This window comes from Accipiter gentilis, chromosome 14 (assembly GCF_929443795.1).
Source record: "Accipiter gentilis chromosome 14, bAccGen1.1, whole genome shotgun sequence".
NCBI lineage: Eukaryota > Metazoa > Chordata > Aves > Accipitriformes > Accipitridae > Astur > Astur gentilis.
Window position 1 is genome coordinate 28,219,499 of NC_064893.1, and position 22,742 is coordinate 28,242,240.

The following is a 22,742-nucleotide window of genomic DNA, read 5'->3' on the forward strand; positions in this document are numbered from 1 at the left end:
ACATTTCTACAAAGTTACATGCTGTGACTATCCTAATGGATACCCACTGCTGTCCTAAGCTTGTGCAAAAATTACTATCTCCAGTTCCTGCTATTGGCTACTCTCAGCCTGAAGTAACTTCAATTTTGAGATCGTTTGCGTTACAAAGCAGAGGTAGATTTTTGGTTTTTTCTTTTCAGAGACCTAAGGCTCCCCATACACACGTATCATTTCCCCCTTTAGTGAAGGATTCTTTATGGTTTCTTCCACATTCTAGAGTACCAAAGCGACAAATACTAGTCTAACATAGTCATTGGCAACCAGACCAGAAATCTCTACTCCCATGTGAAGCCCAACCCAGGTCACTTTTTGCATTAGGTTCCTAAATGTGTTGTATTTAGTTCCCCTTGAAACCGTAAGTGTCAGTGTAGCAAGACAGATAAGGCCCACTCACAGCTATTACCTTCTTCCTGACTCCTGTGGTTTTCACATCCCATCAAATTGCTATTTAACTAGTTGAAAGCATGTCAAACCATTTCATAGGGCCATAGTGTAATAAATGTAACTGTACTGGAAAATGATAGCATTGTGTTGTGAAACTGATCAGGTTGCCAGTGAACAAAATATTGCCCCTTCAGTCTGCTCTATTGTACATAGAAAGGACCAGCAGTACTGAGAAATAAATTCAAAATAAACCCAGAAACTTTGTAAAAACAACACAAATCTGATTCATATTGCACCAGTGAAGCAAAACGCTTCACTGACATGAAGAGTCATTATTTTCATCAGATGAATTGGAGATAATTTTGACCTTAGAGTTTCAGGCTGCTCACACACATCTCAAGACTTGCTCTGTTACATGGAGAACAGTTGAAAGAGATTAAAAGAATGCTCCTTCCTGTATGCCTCAGTGGTGGATTTGTTTCCATTAGGGTTTTCAACTGGAAATTCTCTGGTATAACCTGAGGAGTACCACAGGGCAGCTTTTCATCTCAGTACAGAAAGATGTAGTATTGCCACCTTTGAAGTAAGACACACTTATCAGTCTGAGCAGTGGGTTTTACAGGCTCTGGCAGAGTATGAAATGTCCAAAAGCATCCCAGTATGGTGGTAAGCCACTGGACACCTAGCACAAGGCTTGCAGAGAAACTGGAGGTTGTGTGCATGAAAAGTGTTCTGAAGCATCCGCATTTCTCTCTCTGCACCATCCACGAACTGCCATGACTTCAGATGGCCACCCTGCAACACTGTAGGTTATGTGCAGCATCCCAGCATTTCAGGAGGCAGTTCACCAGATGTTTAGAGAAGGAGGATGAGATGGAGTCAGACCATCTGATAAGTGAAAAAGTAAACGTAGCAGGTTAATTTAACTCCTTATCATTTAAGCAAATGCAGCTGTATTTACTATACCATGCAAAGTTCTAGCTGGACACAAGGCAACGTATTCTTCAGAACATCATTATGTCTGATCCCCAGTGTAAGATTTTTCTATCCTTTAATGTTTTAGTTATTCTTAAATCAGTACATTGATCTCAAAAGTAACATTACACAGCCTTAGTAAACCTTCTAAAAGTACAAAAAAATCACTATGTGTTTAGCAACAGCACAGGAAATTATAGATCAAAGGTGGGTTGTTACTTCTTGGTGCTTTTGTTTTCTTTTTTTAAGAGACAAGAGCATATGAAAAATCTAAGCTTAGAATAAGCACACTTCCTACTCTTTGAAAATGCATAATAGAGGTTACATTTATGGAAGAGATGTGCTAGGTACATTATAGTACAATACATTAAAGTATCTTTTTTAGAGAGTATCTCTGAGGATAATTACCTGTCATATCTTTTATATCATTTAAGTTTATTACTCCTGACTTGTGTCAGTAACAAAAAGCTCAGGATTTTAATGATAGCTAAGAAAAAGGTAACCATGTTTCACGCAAGAGCGGTGCATTTCTTTTTTTATTTCAGTAAATATTAAGTTCTTAATATCCTGGTAACAAACTAAGAAAACTTTGACCAAGTTTCTGCTTCATTTAGCCACAATTTTAAATGATCCATAATAAATAAATACATTTCAAATACTAGGTTTACTTTTAAAAATAATCAGCATGAAGCTATTACATGGTACAGGTGTAAGCTGATGTTGCCACAGGCAAAGGGCTAAAATGGAAGATCGTTCAAAATTCCTTCCTGTCCTACTTTCCTATCTCTCTATAAGACCCAGAAGACAGCAGCATCCCAGGGTTCCTTCCGTATTCCTCAGGCATTTTCAGTATTGTACTACAAACCATATTGAAGCATACCTAAAGCCCTATGGCACCCAAACCTTTGAATACTTGGATGCCTATCCAAACTTAGATCAGACACAGGCAAAAACTAAGTTTACCCAACCGAAGTTGCTAAGGCTTGCTCTGAATTCACTCTAAGTCAAAGGACCTTAAATCTATTGCCATTCAATGTCCATTGCACACTTACTACAGTAATGGAGCAAGCTACTGTTTTAGTTTGTATTTATTCATTTAATTGTTTTGAAATGGAGAAAAGGGATTACATCAGTAAACCTGGAGTCCAGGAAATGAATTGTAATAATGGAGATGCAGTTTTACCATTTTTACTGTGAGGCAGCTCACTAGGTCTCTATTCCAAACTCTAGCATTTCTTTATCATGCGATAACTTTATACATCCTCTTTTAGGTGAGGTGCACACTGCTGTTACATAGCTATGTTGAAATTGGCTGCAATTTTGAAGTGATTAGTCAGTACAATGTGTTTTTATTAATGTAAGTTACACCTAATGGTCGCAGGTTGCATACATTGCCCAAGTTTGACTCAACTTTGAATTTGGCCCTTTCCCTCGTGTTTTCCCCCTCCATGCTTTATCTGCTTCACTAAAGAAATGAAATAAACTGAAGATTCACAAAAGATTGAAATAAACCCGAGAACTTCAAAGCACAAAACCAGATGCAACCATGAAGAAATAGAACAGAAAGAATCTTCATTCTTGCCCCCTGTCCTTTTCAGTCAGGTGGCTCTGCTGACACCATCTTCACTGGGTGCAGTTGACTGCAGGATCAGGTTTTGCAGGTACCAGATTGGGATTAAATGCAGGACTCCTGTTAAACAATGTCTTTAACAGCTCCAGTAATAGCATTATTTAGAGTTCTAATATAGGGAGTATAGAAGTGGCCATTTTCTCTCTCTGCTTCCTTGACAAAGGCTCTTTATTCAATCCATTTTTCTGAGTCTGCATTCCAGAAAGATCATTGCTGTAGAGAACAGCCTTGCACCAAAACAAGACATGGCAGCCTTTACCCCCCCACACCCTGCACACACACACTTCTGTCTCTTGCTTTTTCCGAATGATGCCTCCAGGCTGCCGTGTGACACCCAGATAATCTGTCCTGCTGAGAGTGCCACACAGCCCTGTGCTCCAGCCTGACCTAAACCTGACAATGCCTTCTCACTTCTTGCAAGCTGAAAACAGCCCCCCCTTCTCCTCCTGAAGTGAGAGACGGTTAATGCTTTTATTCCTCACCGGGGAGCAAGATGAACCCAGCTATGCTAGTGAATCTCCTTCGCTTGCTGACATGCGTCAGACACAACATTCTCATCCTTAAAAGCTGGAGCAAAAACAAAAACAAAGCAAGAGCCCAAAAAAAACCAGTGAGCTACAGTCCCCGTCTGGAAAAATCAAGCAGCCATTATGGTCTTGCTGCCAGAGTGCAGTCATGCCCTTTGTTTAAATGAAAGCTGTAGTAATTTCTTGTGCTCCCCATCATGTGCATTACGGCTTCCATTTTAGCATTATACTTGCTTAATGAACAAAACCTATATATTTACAGTCTCTTAGTAGAAGCCAAGATACAGCTGACAGGCTGGAGAGAAAGCGTAGAGGGACACTGTTTATTGGTTCATTTGAGCAGAGAGATGTTGTCCCCCACCTCATTTCCTTCTTGGCTGTAGTCACAGGCAAAGTTGGGAGTTCTCTGTGGCAACACATCCTTAGGGGCAACAAAACAGCCCTTCTTGCTTAAGGCTAAGTCCTGAGAAGTCAGGCTGGCTGTACTACTTCTGTCACAGGAAAAATGAGGGTGTATGAGCAGTGGTGCTGCTGGGTCAGGGACTGGGAGGAGGGAGAACTCTGACACCTCCTGCTCTTTTACTGCAGTGCAGAGCACCAGGAAATGGGCCCTGAAACTTTAAGGTAGGAAAATCCACTTTAGCCTACACTTCTGGGGGGTCTTGAGCCAGCTCTGACCAGGACACAGTGCCAGGGTAAAAGAAGAACATTGCAGTCCAAGCTAGACAATAACTTGGCTCTCAAGGAGCACTGCTGATGCTTTTGTTCTCCTAGAAGCTATGTCCTTAATAATTTGAGTTACTTACATGCAAATGAGAAAAGTTCACCAGCTCTCACCATAGTTCTGACCAAAACAGGTTTTTCACCATGTTTCTTTGTCCTTCTGTTTGTTTAAGGTACAAGTGCTGAGAAAATAAGCATTTTAATGGAATAGCCGATAGCAATGGACAGTTTGAGACTAACTCCTTCACCTTGGGTCACTGCTATTTAACTTGAGAGGGAACAATCTTCTTCATATTCAGCAAATCACTATTAAAATGTCCCTCATGCATTTGTGCAGTTATTTTACACTTAAAGGACTCAAGAAGGAGAAAGCATTGCCTAAATCTGCTTTTAATTCTCCTTTCATTTGCACTGTTGGAGTCATTGCTAATCAGTCATTAACTATCAATAGTGACAGGCATTACCAGGCTTGTTCTGCTCATACTGTTTTGTGCTGAGGAGCCAGACTCTGTACTGCTGTGTGCACCTCTCAGTTTACTGGTTCTGCGGGAGTTAACAATCTGTTGAGGTTTTGTGGAACACAGAAGACACCAAATTACATAAATACTACAATTGTTTGGAATGTATTTTATATTCATTTCATGGGTATATTTGGCAGTGTTGCTATAGTTGTTTTAGAGCTGAATAATGCACATGCAGATAGTAGTCATCAATGTGATAAAAGCATCCAAATATGAGAAAGGGTCTTCAAACCTACCGAGCCAAACCTCTTTCTGTTTTGAAGAAGGGCTCTGTACTGATGATTTTCACATTTTTTAATGTGAAGTAGATAAATACACACTGTTGCCTTGTAAGTCTATGCCTACTGAGTGGTCCCCATAAGGGCAGCTGACAGCCAGTTTGCAGAGTTTGTCCTGTATCTCAGGTTCCAAAAGGTTGCTTTGTTGAGCTGGTCTCACCTAAACCTGGTGGGTTTTGGATACCTGACATAAAATACGTCAGACATACTGTCTGGCAGCGCTGGACTGGATCGTGAACCTCCCCAGGCCTGTGCTTCTAAGAAACTGTTCTGAATTTAGACTTCAGCTGACTCCCAGACCCTCTAGTCAGGTTGCCATGTGAGGCAGGCTCATATCTGTCCAAAATGCAGAGAACAGATTTACAGCCATATTTAATCACAAATGCTCCTTAAATTAAGCCTAGACAGCAGTTGACCCAGGGCCTGCAGAGCCAGAATAGCAGAAAAAAGGATAGGAAGCCAGTAAGATTAGAGTGCAGGGCAGGATATGCTGCTTTAGGAAAGGCCCATAAACGGGTGAAATAGAGAGTTAGAAAATAAGTTCTTTGTAATACAATGAGACATCATAAAATATTAAAGCTTATAAGACTGTAGTTCCAGCTCAGGTCTCTCACAACACTAATAAAACAAGCAAGCTTCGCTTTCTCTCCTGATGACTACAGACTTCTCTATAAAATTACAGCTTTATTACACATAATTCAATTTCATCAACTGCTTTTCTTTATTGTCCCTTCTAATTATGCACATATATACTTGTTATTTATTAGAATATACAAATCACGCCCAAAGAACTGCACAGAAGTACACACACACACACACACTTCCTATGTAATTAGAATGGAAGAACCAGTCAGGCCAATCAGGAATTTATTTACTCCCCTGTCCTATTCTGGATTTGGAGATGTTCATACAGATTCAGAAACCACCTCTGAATTCTGTCTGAATCTTTGATTGTTACAGAGGCATTAATTAGCTGTATGCCATGATGTATCGTAACACCTTTAAATTCTGAAAAATAAGGCCAGATGCACAAAAGTTTTTGTGCTTCGAACAGCTTGTTGATAACACAGTAACTCAACTTGTTGCTTGACCTTAGTTTCTCTGAGCCAGCATCAGTGATGTTTGATATTTCACATGGATTAATTTTAAACTTCTCTGATCACTATTCAGGACTGGAGTCCAAATTCAGACCTTTAAATGGTGCACTACAGGATCCTTGCTTTCTCCACAAAGCTACAGAGGGAGCTTGGGCAATAAGGTCTTATCTTTAGACTTCAAAGGTAGTTGTCTGAAATTAGTCAGTGTGGATAACCCCTTCAAGGCAAGATGCCAGGGCTGTACAGGAAGACAGCATATTAAACTTGCTCCTCCTGAGCCCACATTTACTGTGCTGAGCACTCACCCTTCCCTTCAAGAACATCTGCATAGAACAAAACTAACCAAAAATTTCAAATGTGGGGTTTTTTTCAGCACATATCAAATTACCTATGGAATATAATTAATCTCATCTGTACATCATATCTGCAAGGTGCCAGGATACCACATAGTCCAGAGGCATTTACATACAGTGAAAAATGTAATGCCTGCAGGTCTCTCCTCTCCTAGAGGAGAGAGAGACTTGACAGGCCACTGTAATGGATGGTTTATTTGTTTGTGGTATTGATTTATTAATTTGTTACACGCTAATCATTTATCAGCATCTGGTGCACAGACAATACAAGAGGTCGGACAATCAGCCATGCAGTTTATTACCCACTGGCCTGCCATCTCTTCTCCAGAACTCACAGAGAAGCTTGAGTTTGTTAAAACACCAAACAGACAGATGAATTGAACTTCAAGCCCAGGAGGGGCTTTAGTTTCATAAACTAAATGCCAACACTGTTTTGCACTCCTTAGGTTGAGCCCAGCCATGAAAGCAGTCCTAACTAGATCAGGGAGAGCTTGCCTCATATCCCTAAGGTCAGAATTTGGCTAAACATATGCAGAACATGTTTGGCTCATTACACATGTGCATATTAAATCTACATTCGGCAGCGAGGGAACAGAAAGACAATGTATGGTAAAGATACTGGAACTGAACTTCAAAGATCAGGATGCAATTCCATGGACTCCCAGGGTGACTATGGCCACAACAGTCACTCTCCCCTGCTTCAGTTCCCATCTGTAAAAAGCAAAATAACCATCCCGCATTTTTACTTCATCCATCTTTGCAATTTAGACTCAGAGTTCTTTGTAGTGGTACGTCTTTCTCAAAATACATCCAGCTCCCAGCACACAATGTCCTCCTCAGAACAGCCTTATGGAAATGTATATTAAAAAAAAAAAAAGGAACCTTATAAAATACCACTGATGAGATAAGACCACCAGCACAACCATGCAGTGAACAGCTGTAATCTGTGGGAGGATTATTTCTCTTTGCCATAAATGCCATCTATTTTTCAAGACACAAGTTATTCCCTGTCATAGAACAGTGAACTCAGTATCTGCAGACAACTTGCCTTCCAACCAGTACGTTTTTCAAAGGCTCCCAGTAGTTTGTGACATTAAATAGAAGGTGTCACATCTAAATGACAAATATTAGTACTAGCTTGCTTGATTAACATAATTTGTTTCTTCATTGGATATTTTATTCCAGATGAGCTGCTTTTCATCTGTATTTTCTAGGGGAAAAAATATGCATTCTGACATGCAATGCTAATGCGCCCTCTGCAATGACCTCTTATCTCCAACTTTTCATTCTCACCTCCCATTCTCTTCAGTGCATGAAATGAGCTCTACCAGCAGCTATTGGTCAAGAGTCTCATACATTGGATACCCGCCAAGGCTTTTTGGGTGTTTAGCACAGACAAAAGGTCTATTCCTATGACACACATATTTAAATTTAGCACTAAACTGGTGGGAAAAAAAGAGAAAAATATGTAAAATGTCACTTTCTGACAAGCAGAAAATTAGAATTCATTCCCCTGAGAATTAAATGGACTTTTCTGCTTCCAGTCACTAACTATGACAAGGTTAACATTTTTCAGTCTAATGACTAAGGACGTTAAGTGTGCATGTGAATAAGAAATAAAATTACTAGAGGGTATTAGCAAAGTGTGTGACAACAGCCCAAACTGACAACAGAACTCCAAGGAAGCAGATTCTAACTAACAGTGACCATTTGCCGTGGAGAACCAATGGATAATAGAAACATGGAGTACAAGTACGTGGAGATCATCTTTCTTTCATTGTTATTATTACAACAACATAAGCAATCAAAGGAAGATGTACGTCTAGGTGGGGGTACAGCACATCTCAAAGCACTTCCAGCATGCTTCCAGTATCCCAGGCAGGGACACTAGACTGTTAACCAGAGACCACAAAAGGCTGAAGAGACTCAGAAAAGGAAAAATTCCAAGTGCATCTCTTATTTCCCCAAGGATTCTTTCATCACTCCCCATTCATGACCCAGTTCTGATATGACAGAAGGATTAGGGTATGAGATCAAGTTATCATTTGTGGCTTGCCTTATCCTCTGTCCTTCCCAGTTAAATTTTCCCTGTAGCTCCTCACTGCCATACTCAACTACTGCAAACATAACACATGCATCTATGGCTTCTAGACAATAATGGACTTCCATCTAATGCAGCACCAGGCAGGAAGGACTCAAAGAAAAAGAGAAGTCTGTGTGTTATTGATATACCTTAGATATTAAGACACTGAAAATTACCAACTATTGGGAATCTGTCTGGACATAAATGAAATTGAGGCAGTAAAAGGTAAGACAGGAAGATTATATTTTCAAATATGTAATTTGTTATGTGAAAAATAAGTGTAAAAATGATGTTTAGAGATATGGGTCAAGTTTGAGAAAGCACTTTTAAACAGAGTTGGTTAATATGTTATCTAACAGAATGAAGAAAGCTGCAAGGACATCAACAGACTTCAATGCAGAAAGCTCTCTTTTTATTGTTTCTGCCTTTGATTGGGTTTCAAAAGCTACTTGGCCACAACTGAGAAAAATTTAAAACTTACTATTTAGGGGACAAATGAAACATTTTAAAAATGAAAATAGACATTAGAACTAAAAAGAAGGAAAGAAAACCAGAAGAAAACAAGTACTTTCAAAACCATGGAATCTACCTCCAGATTAGCCAACTGGAAAGATTCACCAATTCCTCTGTGCTTTACTGTGATCCAGCAGGGTGCTCATTAGTCCAAAACAACACATTTTTTTTATTTTTCTAATCTATAAAGTCAGTGTAATGGACTATTAGGCAGCTCAGTTACAGATCATGTTTCGTCTGCCATCAAAAGCTGGGTTCTCCTCTGTTCATCTGCAACTAACAGGCACACTTCTTACAGGTTCTGAAAGGTTTTTGCTTGGTCAAACCAGCATGAAACAATTTCTGCATGTTTTTACACCTCTAGATAAGGCCTGACTCTGTCCCTCTAATTCATGTTGGCATGGCTATATTCCCTCCATCTTCCTTTTTGCCTGACTTGGTTTGCTCCCAGAGAGAGGTACAACCGTATCTGGAGATCTTCGAAGAGAAAGATAATTTTAAACCCAGGCCTCATTTACAAGCCAGTTCATGGATTGACAATGCTGAACAGGAGCCTCTTTAGCAGGACCAGCCATTTCTCAGCCACGTGGTAAGCACAGCTGTAGAGCTGAGCTCTGTAACAAGAGAGGCATCAAGACAGCTATTCACCTTAGAAACAACTTCCCCAGTGCTGCATATGCCCTTTTCGCCATGCTCTGATCTGTATTCCACACTGCTCTCACTCCGACTAGAGTCTGATTGCTTTTGGTCCCTGGCCTCATTACCTCACACTTCCCTACAATAAACTGCATAAGCCACTTATCTGCCTGTAATCCTGATAAATCCAAATCATTTTGAATGAGTTTGTTTTGTTCCTCTGTCCCCTACCCTCCTGCCCCTCCAACTTCCTCAGCCTTATTTTATGTCATCAGCATATTTAAGGTACTTTTGAAATTACATTCTGCTCAAGGTCACTGCACTGAATTTAATCCCCCCCCCCCCCCCATACAGCACATCAATGCTTTAACTCCCATCTGATTTATTTATATTGTTTATTATCAGAGACCAATTCAATCAATACAAGCTAGAATTCAAACACACGCACACATTTGAATTATGCATACAAACACTCATCAAGAGATATAAGACAACTACTATAGTCCAGATAATTCCTCTAACGTATGCCCAGCTTATAGGTGAGGAGACTAATAGCAATGAATTTTTATACCTTGACTTTCGCTTGACCCCAATGGCTGTTTGGTTACTGGAAACCAAAGGAATTGAAATAGCGTCACAAATTCCATGGAAGAGGCTTAAGCAAGGGATTTCTGCATTTCTTTTCCCAAGCCAGTAGGACCATATTTTAAGATGGGCTTTCTGATTTGATAGTTCCTTTATTAGCTTCTGTACACACAGGAATTCTAGCAAAACACCATCAAACCATACCAGACAGTCACGTCAAGCAAATGTTGCAAACAGAACAGTGTATGGAGAACTGGAACTTGAAGGAAAACCAAAGCACTAACCTCAATTGCAGCCTAGGTTAGGCATTAAACCAACCTAAACGGGATGCTGGAAACATAGTAGAAAGTGAATAGCTTTTGGCTTCCCTCTGCAAACCACTATCCTTTTTAAATGTTAATGGTCAGCATGATCCTCAGACACGGTTCATGACCAACTTATGGTTGTCTTTGAACACACTTAGTGGTTACAACACAAGAACATTGCAAATTCAAAAAATGAAGGCAGAGAAAGCATGCATACACAGGTCCTACTATAGACAGAGATTGTCCTGTAGACAGAGGTGGACTATGCACACTGGACTAGAGCCTCCAGGAATTTGAGGCACAAAGATTAATCAGAAGATTTCAGTCAGGTGCATGAAGTTTGGGGAAGAAGAGTGCACGTTGTTCTATACAAAAATATTTTGTGTCTGCTTGGTTAGCTACAATGCTAACAGGAATCTATAATGCTAAGTAAAATGCAAAATGGAACATCAATGTCCACCATCATCAGTTGGGGGTCTCCAGGACTAGAAAGCAGATCCCTGCATAGCTGTCACCTTCATAATTACATTCCCCAGCTGATCTGCAGTTCTTTCCATTTCTCTCTGTCCTTTACTACCTCCTTATTGCTCTTCCCTGTCCATCCTCTCCCCAGCACAGATCCTTTGCAACTATCTTTTATAAGCAATCCCCCTCTCTTCTAATCACTCTTCTGAAAAAGTTGTTTCTATTTTTCCTCACTGATAGAAGGTCTGTTACACCAGAGCTGCACTGGTTCATACCATATAGAGGCATGGCCTAGGGTGTCAGGCATTAAATCATGGCCTCTCTGAACTCCTCGACTTTGACAGTGTCAAACTTCACCCTTGCATCTTCTCTGGCCTATAGTTACATAAGTTCCAGGAGTCTCTTTGAAATTTTGTTTTAATATTTCACCATTTATGCACAGAGAATATTTTGGCTTCTCTATCAATACATTTCTGCTTGGTAACTCCCAGTTTGAATGCTGATTGTGTTTTGCATAAAATTAACTAAATTGCAGCCCTTCTGTTTCATTGGTACTTTTTGTCTGCTTCCTTCATGAACAATGTCAGGAAGATTGCAAGCTGACTACAATTCTCTTTCCTAAGCAAGAGGAAAACAACATCTAAGAGCCCAATCAGTACAAGTTTCCTGATGTCTGTTGGGTTTTATAAGCTATATTGTACTCTGACATTTAACAATTTCTCTTCATTTGATTCACTTTAAGAAATGAATGTAATGATTGCCACAGTGTTCTGCACTACTGTTGTCTATTGATAAATATGGAACAGGTATAACAAGCAGCTTGCTCCTTTTTCCTATTTAAAAATTCACTGAGCTAACAAGTTATTTGTACAATGCCAAAGTAATGACAGGTCTTTGCTCTCAAGTTTCAATATTCAGTTTCCATTGGGAGGTCTGCTGTAGGCTGCATTTCACAAGTAAGACAAGATCAACAGTGGTGTTAGGCTTCCAGGGGTGTTGATAAAACACATGAGCAGAAAACTCTACTCAGGTGTTGCCTGAGTCTGGATACCCCACAGGTATAGAAGTTCCACTGATAAATAGCACATTTTTTAAAAAAAATGACCTCTCTGTCTTCATTGAAAGAAACTTTAATACCAAGTAAGTTTCAGGACTATGAACTGGAAGCAGAGGGAGAGGCTTGTCTGCTGCCTAAAGCAAAGCACAGCTCTTGGTCCAGTGGGTGAGACCTACACTATATACAGGGAGACACATCATTCCTTCAGCTGGGGCCCTTGGTGTATGAAGCAGCAAGACACTTGAAAATTAACGCTGCAACATAGACTGCTGTACTTCTACTTCCTTACAGATGCATCCATTCACCACTACGCGCATCCTCATAGTATCTCACTTTTGCAACAGCACCAAGCCTTTCTCTTCTGCAGCATCCACATGGGAGAAGCTCAGAGAGACAAAGTAAATATAAGCAAGTTTGAGGTGTAACTCAGGTGAAATTAGAAACATTTCTGGAGAATGGGAAACGTTTGGGGAACATTTCACTGATGTTTGAAAGTATGAAAGGTGACAGTTGAGAGAGACCCAAGGCTCACCTGGCTACAGTGACTATCCCTAAATAGCAGCAGTCACTGTTTCAGGCTTGCTGAGCCTTAGCTTTCTCAAGGCTCTGGGGGAACAGCAGTCAGCGTGACAGCTGTGAACAATACTGGGAGTCTGCCCAGGCAAGGAAAGGGGGTAAGCTGGTAACGATAAGAAAGTGTGATGAATTATTCCTGTGCTTGTCATCTTTATTTAAGTTACTGTCTTTTGCATCCAGGAGAACCACAGTCCTTCCAAAAGAGTTGTTTTGGATTTCTTAATATTAGGAGACAGTTGTGACGTTTGTCCTGCCCTGGGCATAATTAGACTCAAGGCGTTTTTAGTCCATTTTCTTCTCCATAATGATCTCCCTGTTTCTTTTCTGAGGAACCCAAAGTTCATTAACAAGTCCTTGCTAAAGTCTTCTGGAGACTGATCCTTTCTTTGCCTGTGCTGTAGCATAGAGAAGATAAAGTAATGGTTGCAATGCAAAATGCACCAATCTTTTGCTTGCCTATTTGTTTCCTTTCTTTAAAAAAGTTATTACAGCTTCCCTTCCAGAAACAGACTTTTGCACACCAATGCAATAAAGAAACAACATTTGCAAGGATTCCTGATACTATACAAGAGAGAAATCAAGTTCTTAAGATCACATATGAAGCAGCGACAGAGCTGAGCATAGATTTCAAGAATCCAGAGCCTCAGTCTCTTCAACAGTCACATTTCTGTCTGAGCTATGCATCTTAGTCTGCGGTCTCCCCTGATGTTTTTATCTGGTGCACACTACAGCATAGCTAGTTACTTTAAGACAGGCAACATTATCTGCTTTGTCTACATCCAATTTTTATTCTTTGGAATAGAAACCTTAAATAACAAATAAAATCAGCATTCAACAATGGCTGCCACGCAGTCCAAACAGTTTTCCAGACCATTCTATCACACAACAGCATTCTTAAAGGCACACACGTTTAGTTAGGTCTCTTTGCCCCACTCCTCTTCTAACAAGACCTGTGAAACATATTCTGATTTCTGGTTTTTTATCCCAGCAGTTTCCTTCAGTGTGAAGAGCTTATCTATCTCCTTGGCATTTATCATCTTGGATAAAGAGCAACACTATCCTTGCATGGTCCTTTCTATCAGCTGTGCCATACTCTCCTGGCTGTCTCAAGAAAAGGAACTCCTTCCTTTCCCCTGGTTAATTTAGGTGTCTCTTCTAGCTTGAGTTCACCTTTCTCACCTAACCAAAACAGCACACACTGTTCCAGAGCTTGTCTCACCCACACATTAATTCTCTTCTAATTTGTCCCAATACAATTTTAGACTGGTGCGCACCAACCCATTTCCCAGCCGCAACACATTGGTGACTTCTGTTCTGTTCTTTCCAATGGATGAGTCTCCAGCTTCCAGCAAAAAATACTTGATATTTGGCCCTAACTACATAATCACATAGTACATCTTTTCCTGCCATTCCTGGCATCCTTGTCCTGAGGTCACCCAGATCTCTCTATATGACATTCACTGTTCTTTCCCGGAGCTACACAGCATCCTGCATAATGTCTAAAAGCAACTACAAATCCTCTCTCCGTTTCTAGAAGCTTGGTACAGATTAGACAGTCTAGACAGACAATAGAAAGAAAGAATAAAGGATTTCTAACGACTTTTCTGTATAATCCTGCTTGCAATATTCAACTGCTCAGCAAAATGCCAGAAGCACCATCTTTTTTTTATCTTGTCTACTGATCACTTTGATAAAATTTGTGATCTTCTCATTCTCCAAAGCAGTTATTAAACAACTATAAGTCACTAGAGTTAATCATCAGCATAAAACCTGTTCAAGTGAACTTTGTTTAGATGACACCATGAAGGCGTGCCCTCAAACCAAAGGAATTCTGTGCTCATTTGTTCAGACTGATGTCGGCATGTGTAAGCATTACTCTGTGTCCTCTGGAATCACAGTACAGAAGTGGTACTTCCCATAGCCTGAAGTTCTGGACCTTGCTTTATTACTTGATTAAAATAAGGAATTGAAAGATAAGAGGTATTTATCATCTTAGATTTGAGAAAATTTAAGTACAAATACCAATTCAGAAGGAATACAGGGCTGCTACTTTTGAAACTCTGGGTAGATTATCTTAACAACTGGATGCAACTGAGAAGATACGGCTCAAACGCAAACAGCAATTTTTCATAGAGGAATGGTGAACACAACACAGACCTAGGGAGGAGAGGGCACACATGTCCTGCAGACCACTCTGGAGGCCCTGCTCCCACTGACTGCCATGATTGCCCCACTCCTTCAACTTCTGTTGTATAACTTCAGGCTATTCAAAAGAACAACTAGGGATTTTCCCTTTACCTTGAGACCTTTTAAACTGAAGTAAAAGCAAGCAATAGAAACAGAGAAGCAAAACAATCACTCAAAGCCCTTTCAGTTTACAAAATAGCTGAAGGGATATTTTTGTTAGATCACTCTAGAGATTGAATCTGTGTTTTTTTATTTCTCAGCCTCCATTCCTGGTTCATGCACGCTGTTCTATGAACAGCGCATAGTCTGGTGGCAGGGAAGATCCAAGGCAGGCTCAAAGCCCTGCTTTCAGACTAAGTATCCATCCAGCCCTCCACCCTGAATGAGGCAGACTAGTGCTTAGGGGACGCAGTTGCATTTTTAAAGTATTCCAGGTTAGTATTTTAAATTTACTAACATGGAAACTAGGCTTAGGGAATTACTTCCAGGAAGCTGAGAACTGTGAGCACAGGGAAACAATTCCCTGGACAGACTAAACTATCTGTCTCTAAACTAGGCAGCCACATGCCTGGATACCTGCCACATCACGCTTACTGTGCTCACCCTGAGCAACACTCCATATTTCTATCTGGGACCATCTGACAAGAAACATACATGGGAACATTATTCAGATCCCATGGTTTTTTTTCTGGAATATAGGGCACCTTTGCTTGCATACTACGACATCCTGCTTTGCAGCCCTTCCTACAGGACTAGGTCTATGTAACTTGCCTCTATTCATTCAGTGCACACAGAGCAAAACTGGGAGCATTCAAGTCAATTCTTAGTCCACACCATTAGCCACAATCTCTCCCTTAAGGGATATAAACTAAAGGTATCAAAGTTCACAGCCAGCATCTTTCTGATCCTCATTTCACCTATTCATAAAAGACAATGCTGCATGATTTTTATCACATTCTGGATATAGCTACTCCCAGGCACTGATCTGGAACACAAAGTATTGAGACCAAAATTCACTAATTACCTGGATATTTATGTAGCAATCCTGGTATCAGTTAAAGAAAATGCTCTGACACAAGGAAACATGAACAACTCAGGTTAGTTATTTGTAGAGTCTCCCTATGCATGGGGCTTTGCAAGCAAAAAGGCAGCGGGCCAAGTTCTCAGGAGCGCTCAGCTCCCACTGAGAACCACCTCTTCGGTGGTTAATTGAAAGTTAAGTGCCAAGTTCTTTGGAAAAATGTCTCTTCAAGCAAAACAATAGAAACTCCTCAACATTGAGCACCGATTTCTTAGTAACACCTCAGGAAACAGACTACAAGCTCTGCTTCCTTCTACTGATCATAGAGAGACTGTAAGGAGTATTTTTATTTTTAAAGTATCTAAGGGATCTGGGATACTAAGAAACTTTGAATGCAGATGGGCAAGCAAGTCCCTTCACTCCATCACTGGCTTCAGGAAAACCCAACCTTCAAAGCCCTGAGGCTAAAAATGTTGGGAGACACTAAGCAAGCACAGGGCAATGAGAATTAATCACTTACATGCGCATCAACTTTGCCTGCACTCTCGCATGGCAGACAAACTGCCCTACTTATAAAATAACCCTTAACTGATCTGCCAGAGGCAATAAAGCCAGCCAGGGCCAGAACAGGATTAAAGATCTAGGGATTTCCAGTCCCCTGAAATACCCATTAAACTGTATCATCCTGGTCTGTTGCCAACTATTAGGAAATTGTCCTTGCTAGCATTCCAAAGAGAACCTGCAGACAGCCTCGAGTTCTCCTACAACCCATATTAACTAAATGGCTGGTTTGGCTAGGAAACGACGTTATAAATACTTGAGCTACAAATTAAAAGTGTGTTTGAGAGCTGTGCTGTCAAGTTAGTTGTCATCTTAGCTGCAGCATCACCAGCACATGAGCTTATTTCATAACTAAAACCTACAAATCCCACCCAGTGACCTATATCTGAAGTGTGGGTCTCTGGGAAAGTTACTGACTGTCCCTTGAAATTTGCCAGAACCAAGTTAGTCTGTATGTATTTTAGGACATGGGACCAGACATTTGCTGCAAGGCCCGATTCACAGCGCCAGAGGGTGGCACAGCACCCGGGGACCTCTTCCTCCACTGGAAGCGAACTATGGTGCATTCACTCTGCTTCTGGCCCCACAGGCGGGCAAGGCTCACCGCTGTTTGTCCTTCACTGTCTGGGCCAAGAGCTCTTGCCCCATAGCTTAGGAGCAGTTCGATGCAGTCGCACTGGCCTGCGACAGCAGCGACGTGAAGGGCAGTCCTTCCTAGGGGGGTTTTGGAATGCAAATCTGCACCTGCAAAAAAAAAAAAAGAAATCATACACAGTCAGAGTGTGACAAGGCATACAAAAGGAGGTAATGCCACCTGCGGGCCACAATGCACAATTTTTTTCTGAAGGCAGATGCAGTTTGTTTTAGCCCCATCTAAATCAGTGGAATTAACAAACCTGCCTAGTGAACAAATGCTCCTACCTTAGCTCACACACAACAGCTGGATATGGTTTGTTCCACTCAGGGGAACATTGCTAGCTCTGCCGTAGCTAGGCATTGCCATTATTTTTGTACTGGGAGCTCTCACTTGCTGCGAGAGGACAATGTCCTTTAACAGGGACTGACTTTGAGGAGGCCAGGCTCAAGAACCAGGATTAAAGGGAGCACTGTCAGACAACGTGGGATTTTCTCCTCAGCACTCACTTTCAATGATAAAAAGTGATTAACAAATGTCCTTTCATTCAGGACAATCAAGTGACCTCAGCCGACCCAAAGGACTGTCCATTGTGCAAATGCAGATTTCTGGGGAAACGGCTTATTTAGTTGCAAAGCAACAAAAAAGCCCAAATGTCAGAGGCATAGAACTAGTGCTTACAACTCTCCTTGCATTTCAGTGGCTGATAAAGCACTGCACAGGACTGATAAAAACAAAGTATTTCTACATAATAAGAAAGTGGCAATAAATAAATGAGACTGAAAGAGGGAAGTAAAAAAAAAAAATCACTCCTGTTTTCCAACATTAATTTCTTGAACACCAAAAGTCATTAGACTTAGCAAGAACAGAAATTTTTATTGTCTCCAAGTCTACATTAGAACTGGATGTGCTGAACACATGCTCCACCTCAAAAACAAAATATGTGAGGCCATTTGGGTAAAATTCTACAGCCTGGGTAAGCAGGAAGGTGGAATGCTGTGCAGGTACAACTAGAGAAGAATTGTTCTAAGAATATTACCATGTCTCAGGAGAAACTTGGCAGTTTCAACATGACCTCTGTGGCTGGCAACAAACAGTGCCACGAAAGCTCGGTGAGCTACCCATTCCTTTTTCTGCTCTGGTCCCAGTAACTCTGCATAGGGCATGGTGCCCGCAAAGTCCACTGTAACTCCCAGATGGGCTAGCTGCAGAATAAACACAAACCTTTTAGTCTCAAAAGAGTAGACTGATTCTTTTTAGGTATCAACAAAGTCTCATATCTGTACTTATGGGATGCTTGCACACTGGATAAATCACTCCAAGATCAGCTAATACCTGCTTGTTTCTTATTCTTCTGCCCCATCTTGATTCTTTATCCAATGATATTTATTTGTAGTTATCCCTTGGAGGGAACATTAATTTGGGGTTTCCTTTCCTACATAGCTATTAAGCACCACAAAATCTTCTAGAAATTGTTTCTCTTTGCAATCCTTGTCCTTCTCTTAAATCTGTTGGAAACTGACTTGAGCTTTTGGGAAAAAGGACAGAAGGCATTGGCCACATAAGCCCAGGATCCTTAGAAGGTAGACAAGACTTCGGGCCTTAATTCCAGCAGGCAACTCATAAACCTAAGCTGCCTCAGGAACAGTCCTGTATCGCATTCTTTCACAGAAGGAGCTTTTTTTTTTTGTAAGAAACCCAAACACATTCGTTCTGAAGTGTTGCCGAGAGGCCTCTTAGGAACAATTTTCAGGTGCCTCATGCTGCTGTTCTTCCTGAGAAACCGTTTCCATGTCGGGCTGCATCTTCTACAAAGCACCATGGGTTTCTCATCTAGTAAGTGGAAGCACATTATTAGAACAGCTGTACAGTTATTAAAAAGATGGGGTTTATTCATTTGAAAATCAACAGTGTCAACAAGCTTTTTGTGAGGCTCTTATACCAATACACCGTTCATTTCAAAGGAGACCATTTGTCTTTGTGATACATACTTCTGTTTCCTGCTCTACAGTGAGTAGGAAGAATCTTTAATACAAAGGGAACACAAAACACATGGGAAAACCAAACAAAACCAAACCAACAACTTGCCCAACAGCAAAACGCAAGCCATTTGTGGCATGAGGCAGAACAGCTGCTTGCCAATGAAGCGCAACACTACACAACAGTTAAGGAAAGGAAGCAAAGAACTCCACAGCATCCATTTGTAGTGGTTGGGGAAACACACAGGAACAGAATGCGATTAGCCAGGTTGGAATTCGGTCAGGGCAATGGAGATAATGGTTCTTTATGAAAGGTGCCAAAGGATATTTCATGAACAGATCTGTTCGGGCCTGAAGGTTTCCAGTACAAATCAGCTAGAGTACCTTGTGCTTCTGCTAAGACAACATTTCAGTCCTAAATCAAGAAAGCGGCATGCCCTCTATCACAGCACCACAGAAACTATTTGTTCTATTAAAAAAATCAAAGCTTTCTTGCTAATCAGACTCGACAAGATCACAGACTCAAGACAGTCCATAAGGTAGCAGCAGATAAAGTGGATGATACAGGGAATGTCTTCTGACTCTTGATTTTGATACTGTCATGTATTGAGTCCCATTCTTACTCTGGAGTCAGTATGGCCAGAGGAGGATGGACTGTGAAACAGAGTTTCTGCCCCTGATTCTCATAACAACAGACAAGTCATTCAGCCTCACCATAATACCCAAGAACAGATAATCTCAATCTTCTATGATGTTGTAACATAACCAACAAAAAGGCCCTGTTTACATACTATGTATTATTTCTCCTATCTATATGAAAAACACCGGGATTAAGTATCTTTGGCTGGGAAGACATCAGAAGAGTAAAATGGCAGGCAGCTGAACAAAAAAATGCAAAATTTTTTGGACAGCAGGATAAGCAGGGACAAGAAAAGTAATCTGAAAGTATAATCACATCACTGCTACAAAAAGTTATAGAACAGTGAAAAGAACTTGCACTCCAAGCATATGTACTGCTTACTAGTAAGAGCAAAAAGTCATCTTATTTCTAAATTGAACAGACTGCATTAGGGATTGACTCCTTGGTTTTGGATTACCAGCCCCCTTGAAATTACCATTTTCATTGTGAACTGTTGCCAGTACAACTAACCTACTTCATTTCTATGGCAAGTCTCTTCCGTTAAAGGCTTCCCCACCGTTTGCTCTACGAAGTCTTGCTTTATAAGAGTACTTAGACCTTGAACAATAGGCTTTTAGCTTTTCCACACACAGTCCCCACCCATTCACAGAAGTAATGGCATCAACCTTCATAGTATCTCCTTTTGCAGCAGCTGCCACAAGATGCCCCCAGCCATCTTGTCGCCAGATGCGCATTGTAATCCTTCCACCAGGGACAATGTCATTGTCCTCAAACGTAGACTCATCTGGCAGATCTGCTGTCGGGAGTTGAAAAGAAAAGCAAGTCAACATATCCTCAGAGAAGATAACAGCCAGCTTAAAAAACATAATAAAAAATAAGGTTAGACAGTGACCGAATTCTTTTAGCCACGCTGGTGTTCTCTGATTTTACTGTCATAATGCATCAAGGACACCTCCAGTCCCATTGTGCTGAAACTACGAAAACAGATATGCTCCCAGGCTAGAAAAGGCTACAATATAGTGTACTTGGGATAACATGGTTGTAACCCACAGAAAGCTGCAGTTCACACATGAAGTACCAAGACTGTAGGAGAAACATACTTGAGTGAATCCATACACACATGGTGTCTTTATTCTAAAAAGACAGCACGAAGTTTGTTTGATCTGAGAAAGCAAGTAATAGGGAGAGTTATTTTAAATAGCAAGTTTAAACAAGTTTCAAGGGCTATCTCTGCTTGTTACCTCCAAAGCCAAGTATTCCAACACCACACATTCAGCTGACGTAATGGGAAAAAACACTGCTCCACACATTCTAACTTGCTAGAACCTTGCTAGAGCCGTTCTAGGCTGAGGTGAACCAGCCAGGTACTGGCATTGGCCATTGACAAGGCTAAGCAGGAATTTAGAGGTCAGCACTTGCAGTCTCTAACCTGCAGAGACCCTGTTGAATAGACCATTATCTTCAAGGAGTAGGAAGCAAAGTGAAGCACTACAAGCTGAATTCCAAGTGCAGTACAGTAAAAAGAGGAAAGCAGAACCCTAACCTTCATCCAGGACCTAAACACAGCCATAACTAGCAGGCAAAGAAACACTACAAATAACCTCCAAGAATCCCAGAGGTTACAGGTTCTCACCTTCATCCAGGTACTGAAGGCGCTGGAAATGAAGGGGGATCCCAACCAACAACTCTAAATGGGACTTAAGCTTCCTCAGAGTCAAGTCATTTTGGCATTGAGGCAGTGAAAAGATCTCATTAGTTTCAGCTAGATGGAGCTGGACACTGAAGGTCTGTAGGGGCAAAGAAGGCATGGTGATGAAGTGGCTCCTGACCAGGAAAAGTTCTTGGGACTTGCCTCTTCAAAAAAGCTTGGAATCTTTGTAAGGACAAGGGTCTAGACCTGGTAGTAATTCTTCACTCCCCTAGACATTCCCCTTGTGTCATTAAAGCCCCTCCAAGTATAGATCCCCCTGTGTATCATAAGCATATTGGAATATTCAGGCAGCATAAACTGACATCATAGAAGTACACTCCACGTGTGATGTAACAGCCTACACGAACTTACCAGAGACCACCACAAAGTAACGCACCAGAGTGATTACGGAAAGATTTTTGTTCTTGCCCAACTTTTGATTTCCACTACGATGACAAACTTACTTGGAAGATAAAGAGCAAAGAAACAAAGTAGTAACTCAGGTAAGCACACAAAGTTGCCTGTATTTTATGTTCCTGTTTTCTTTGTTAAAGTCTAGATAGATCTCCATCTACATGTTTAATATGTGTAATGTGTAATAAAAAGACCATATGGCTGTTTTAATTTGTGTTTCCAGTTTATTACATAGGTGCCTTGTGCCCCAACTCAAAGCATGTGGGTAGGCTTTATCGGGGCGTGCAGGGACTGTTTTATTCTCCCCACTTTTGCATCAGCTAAAATCCTGCAGAGAAAAGAGGTCAGATATTCTTTTGCAGTAGTTGGCAGAAGTTGTTGAGCACAGGATGGAGCAGCTAGTGAGTGTCTGGAACTGCCAAAAGGGTGACTGCAGCAGTAGAAGATACAGAAGACTCCTAAAATTAGAAGCAAAATCAACCAGCCAGGTATTGATCATTCATTGCCACCCCCAACTCCAAGGCCTAACAGCTACACAGAGTTCATCAATGTAGGATGTGTGAGAGCAACAACACCGCACTGCAAAAACCAGTCCAGAATGTCCTTCCAGGCTGAAGTCTGGAGAAGGAAGGATTTAAGACAAGGATCTGAATGCCAGTCTCAGCTAGCACACACAAGTTCTCTTCATTTAAAATATATCTTGTTAAGAGTTTCAGTTCCGACAGAACAATTTTAGTTCCAAAGCACTTTTGGCATGCTCACTTCAAGGAAAAAAGAGCTACTTTAAGTCTCTGGACATTTAATGGATTTTTTTTTTTTTTTTACTATGCAGTATGATTAATTCCACACTCATCCTGGTTTGACAGATG

The 22,742-nt window shown here is 40.9% G+C and overlaps 1 protein-coding gene across 3 annotated transcripts; it reads right to left on the reverse strand.

The window, feature by feature from the left end:
• Positions 1 to 569: 569 nt before the first annotated feature.
• ANKRD60 (ankyrin repeat domain 60) lies at positions 570 to 22,733 on the reverse strand. Of its 3 annotated transcripts, XM_049816343.1 has the most exons (5): positions 21,403 to 22,733; positions 20,435 to 20,565; positions 18,190 to 18,355; positions 17,121 to 17,260; positions 570 to 1,311 (listed from the first exon to the last, which is right to left on the reverse strand). In XM_049816343.1, exons 1-5 carry the CDS (start codon positions 21,575 to 21,577, stop codon positions 1,303 to 1,305), a joined length of 621 nt encoding a protein of 206 aa, XP_049672300.1. In that variant the 5' UTR covers positions 21,578 to 22,733; the 3' UTR covers positions 570 to 1,302. The 3 variants fall into 3 exon arrangements, with proteins under 3 accessions (XP_049672300.1, XP_049672298.1, XP_049672297.1); XM_049816341.1 differs by lacking the exon at positions 570 to 1,311 and having other exon boundaries at positions 10,130 to 17,260; positions 20,435 to 20,562; XM_049816340.1 differs by lacking the exon at positions 570 to 1,311 and having other exon boundaries at positions 10,130 to 17,260.
• Between the last annotated feature and the right edge of the window lie 9 nt (positions 22,734 to 22,742).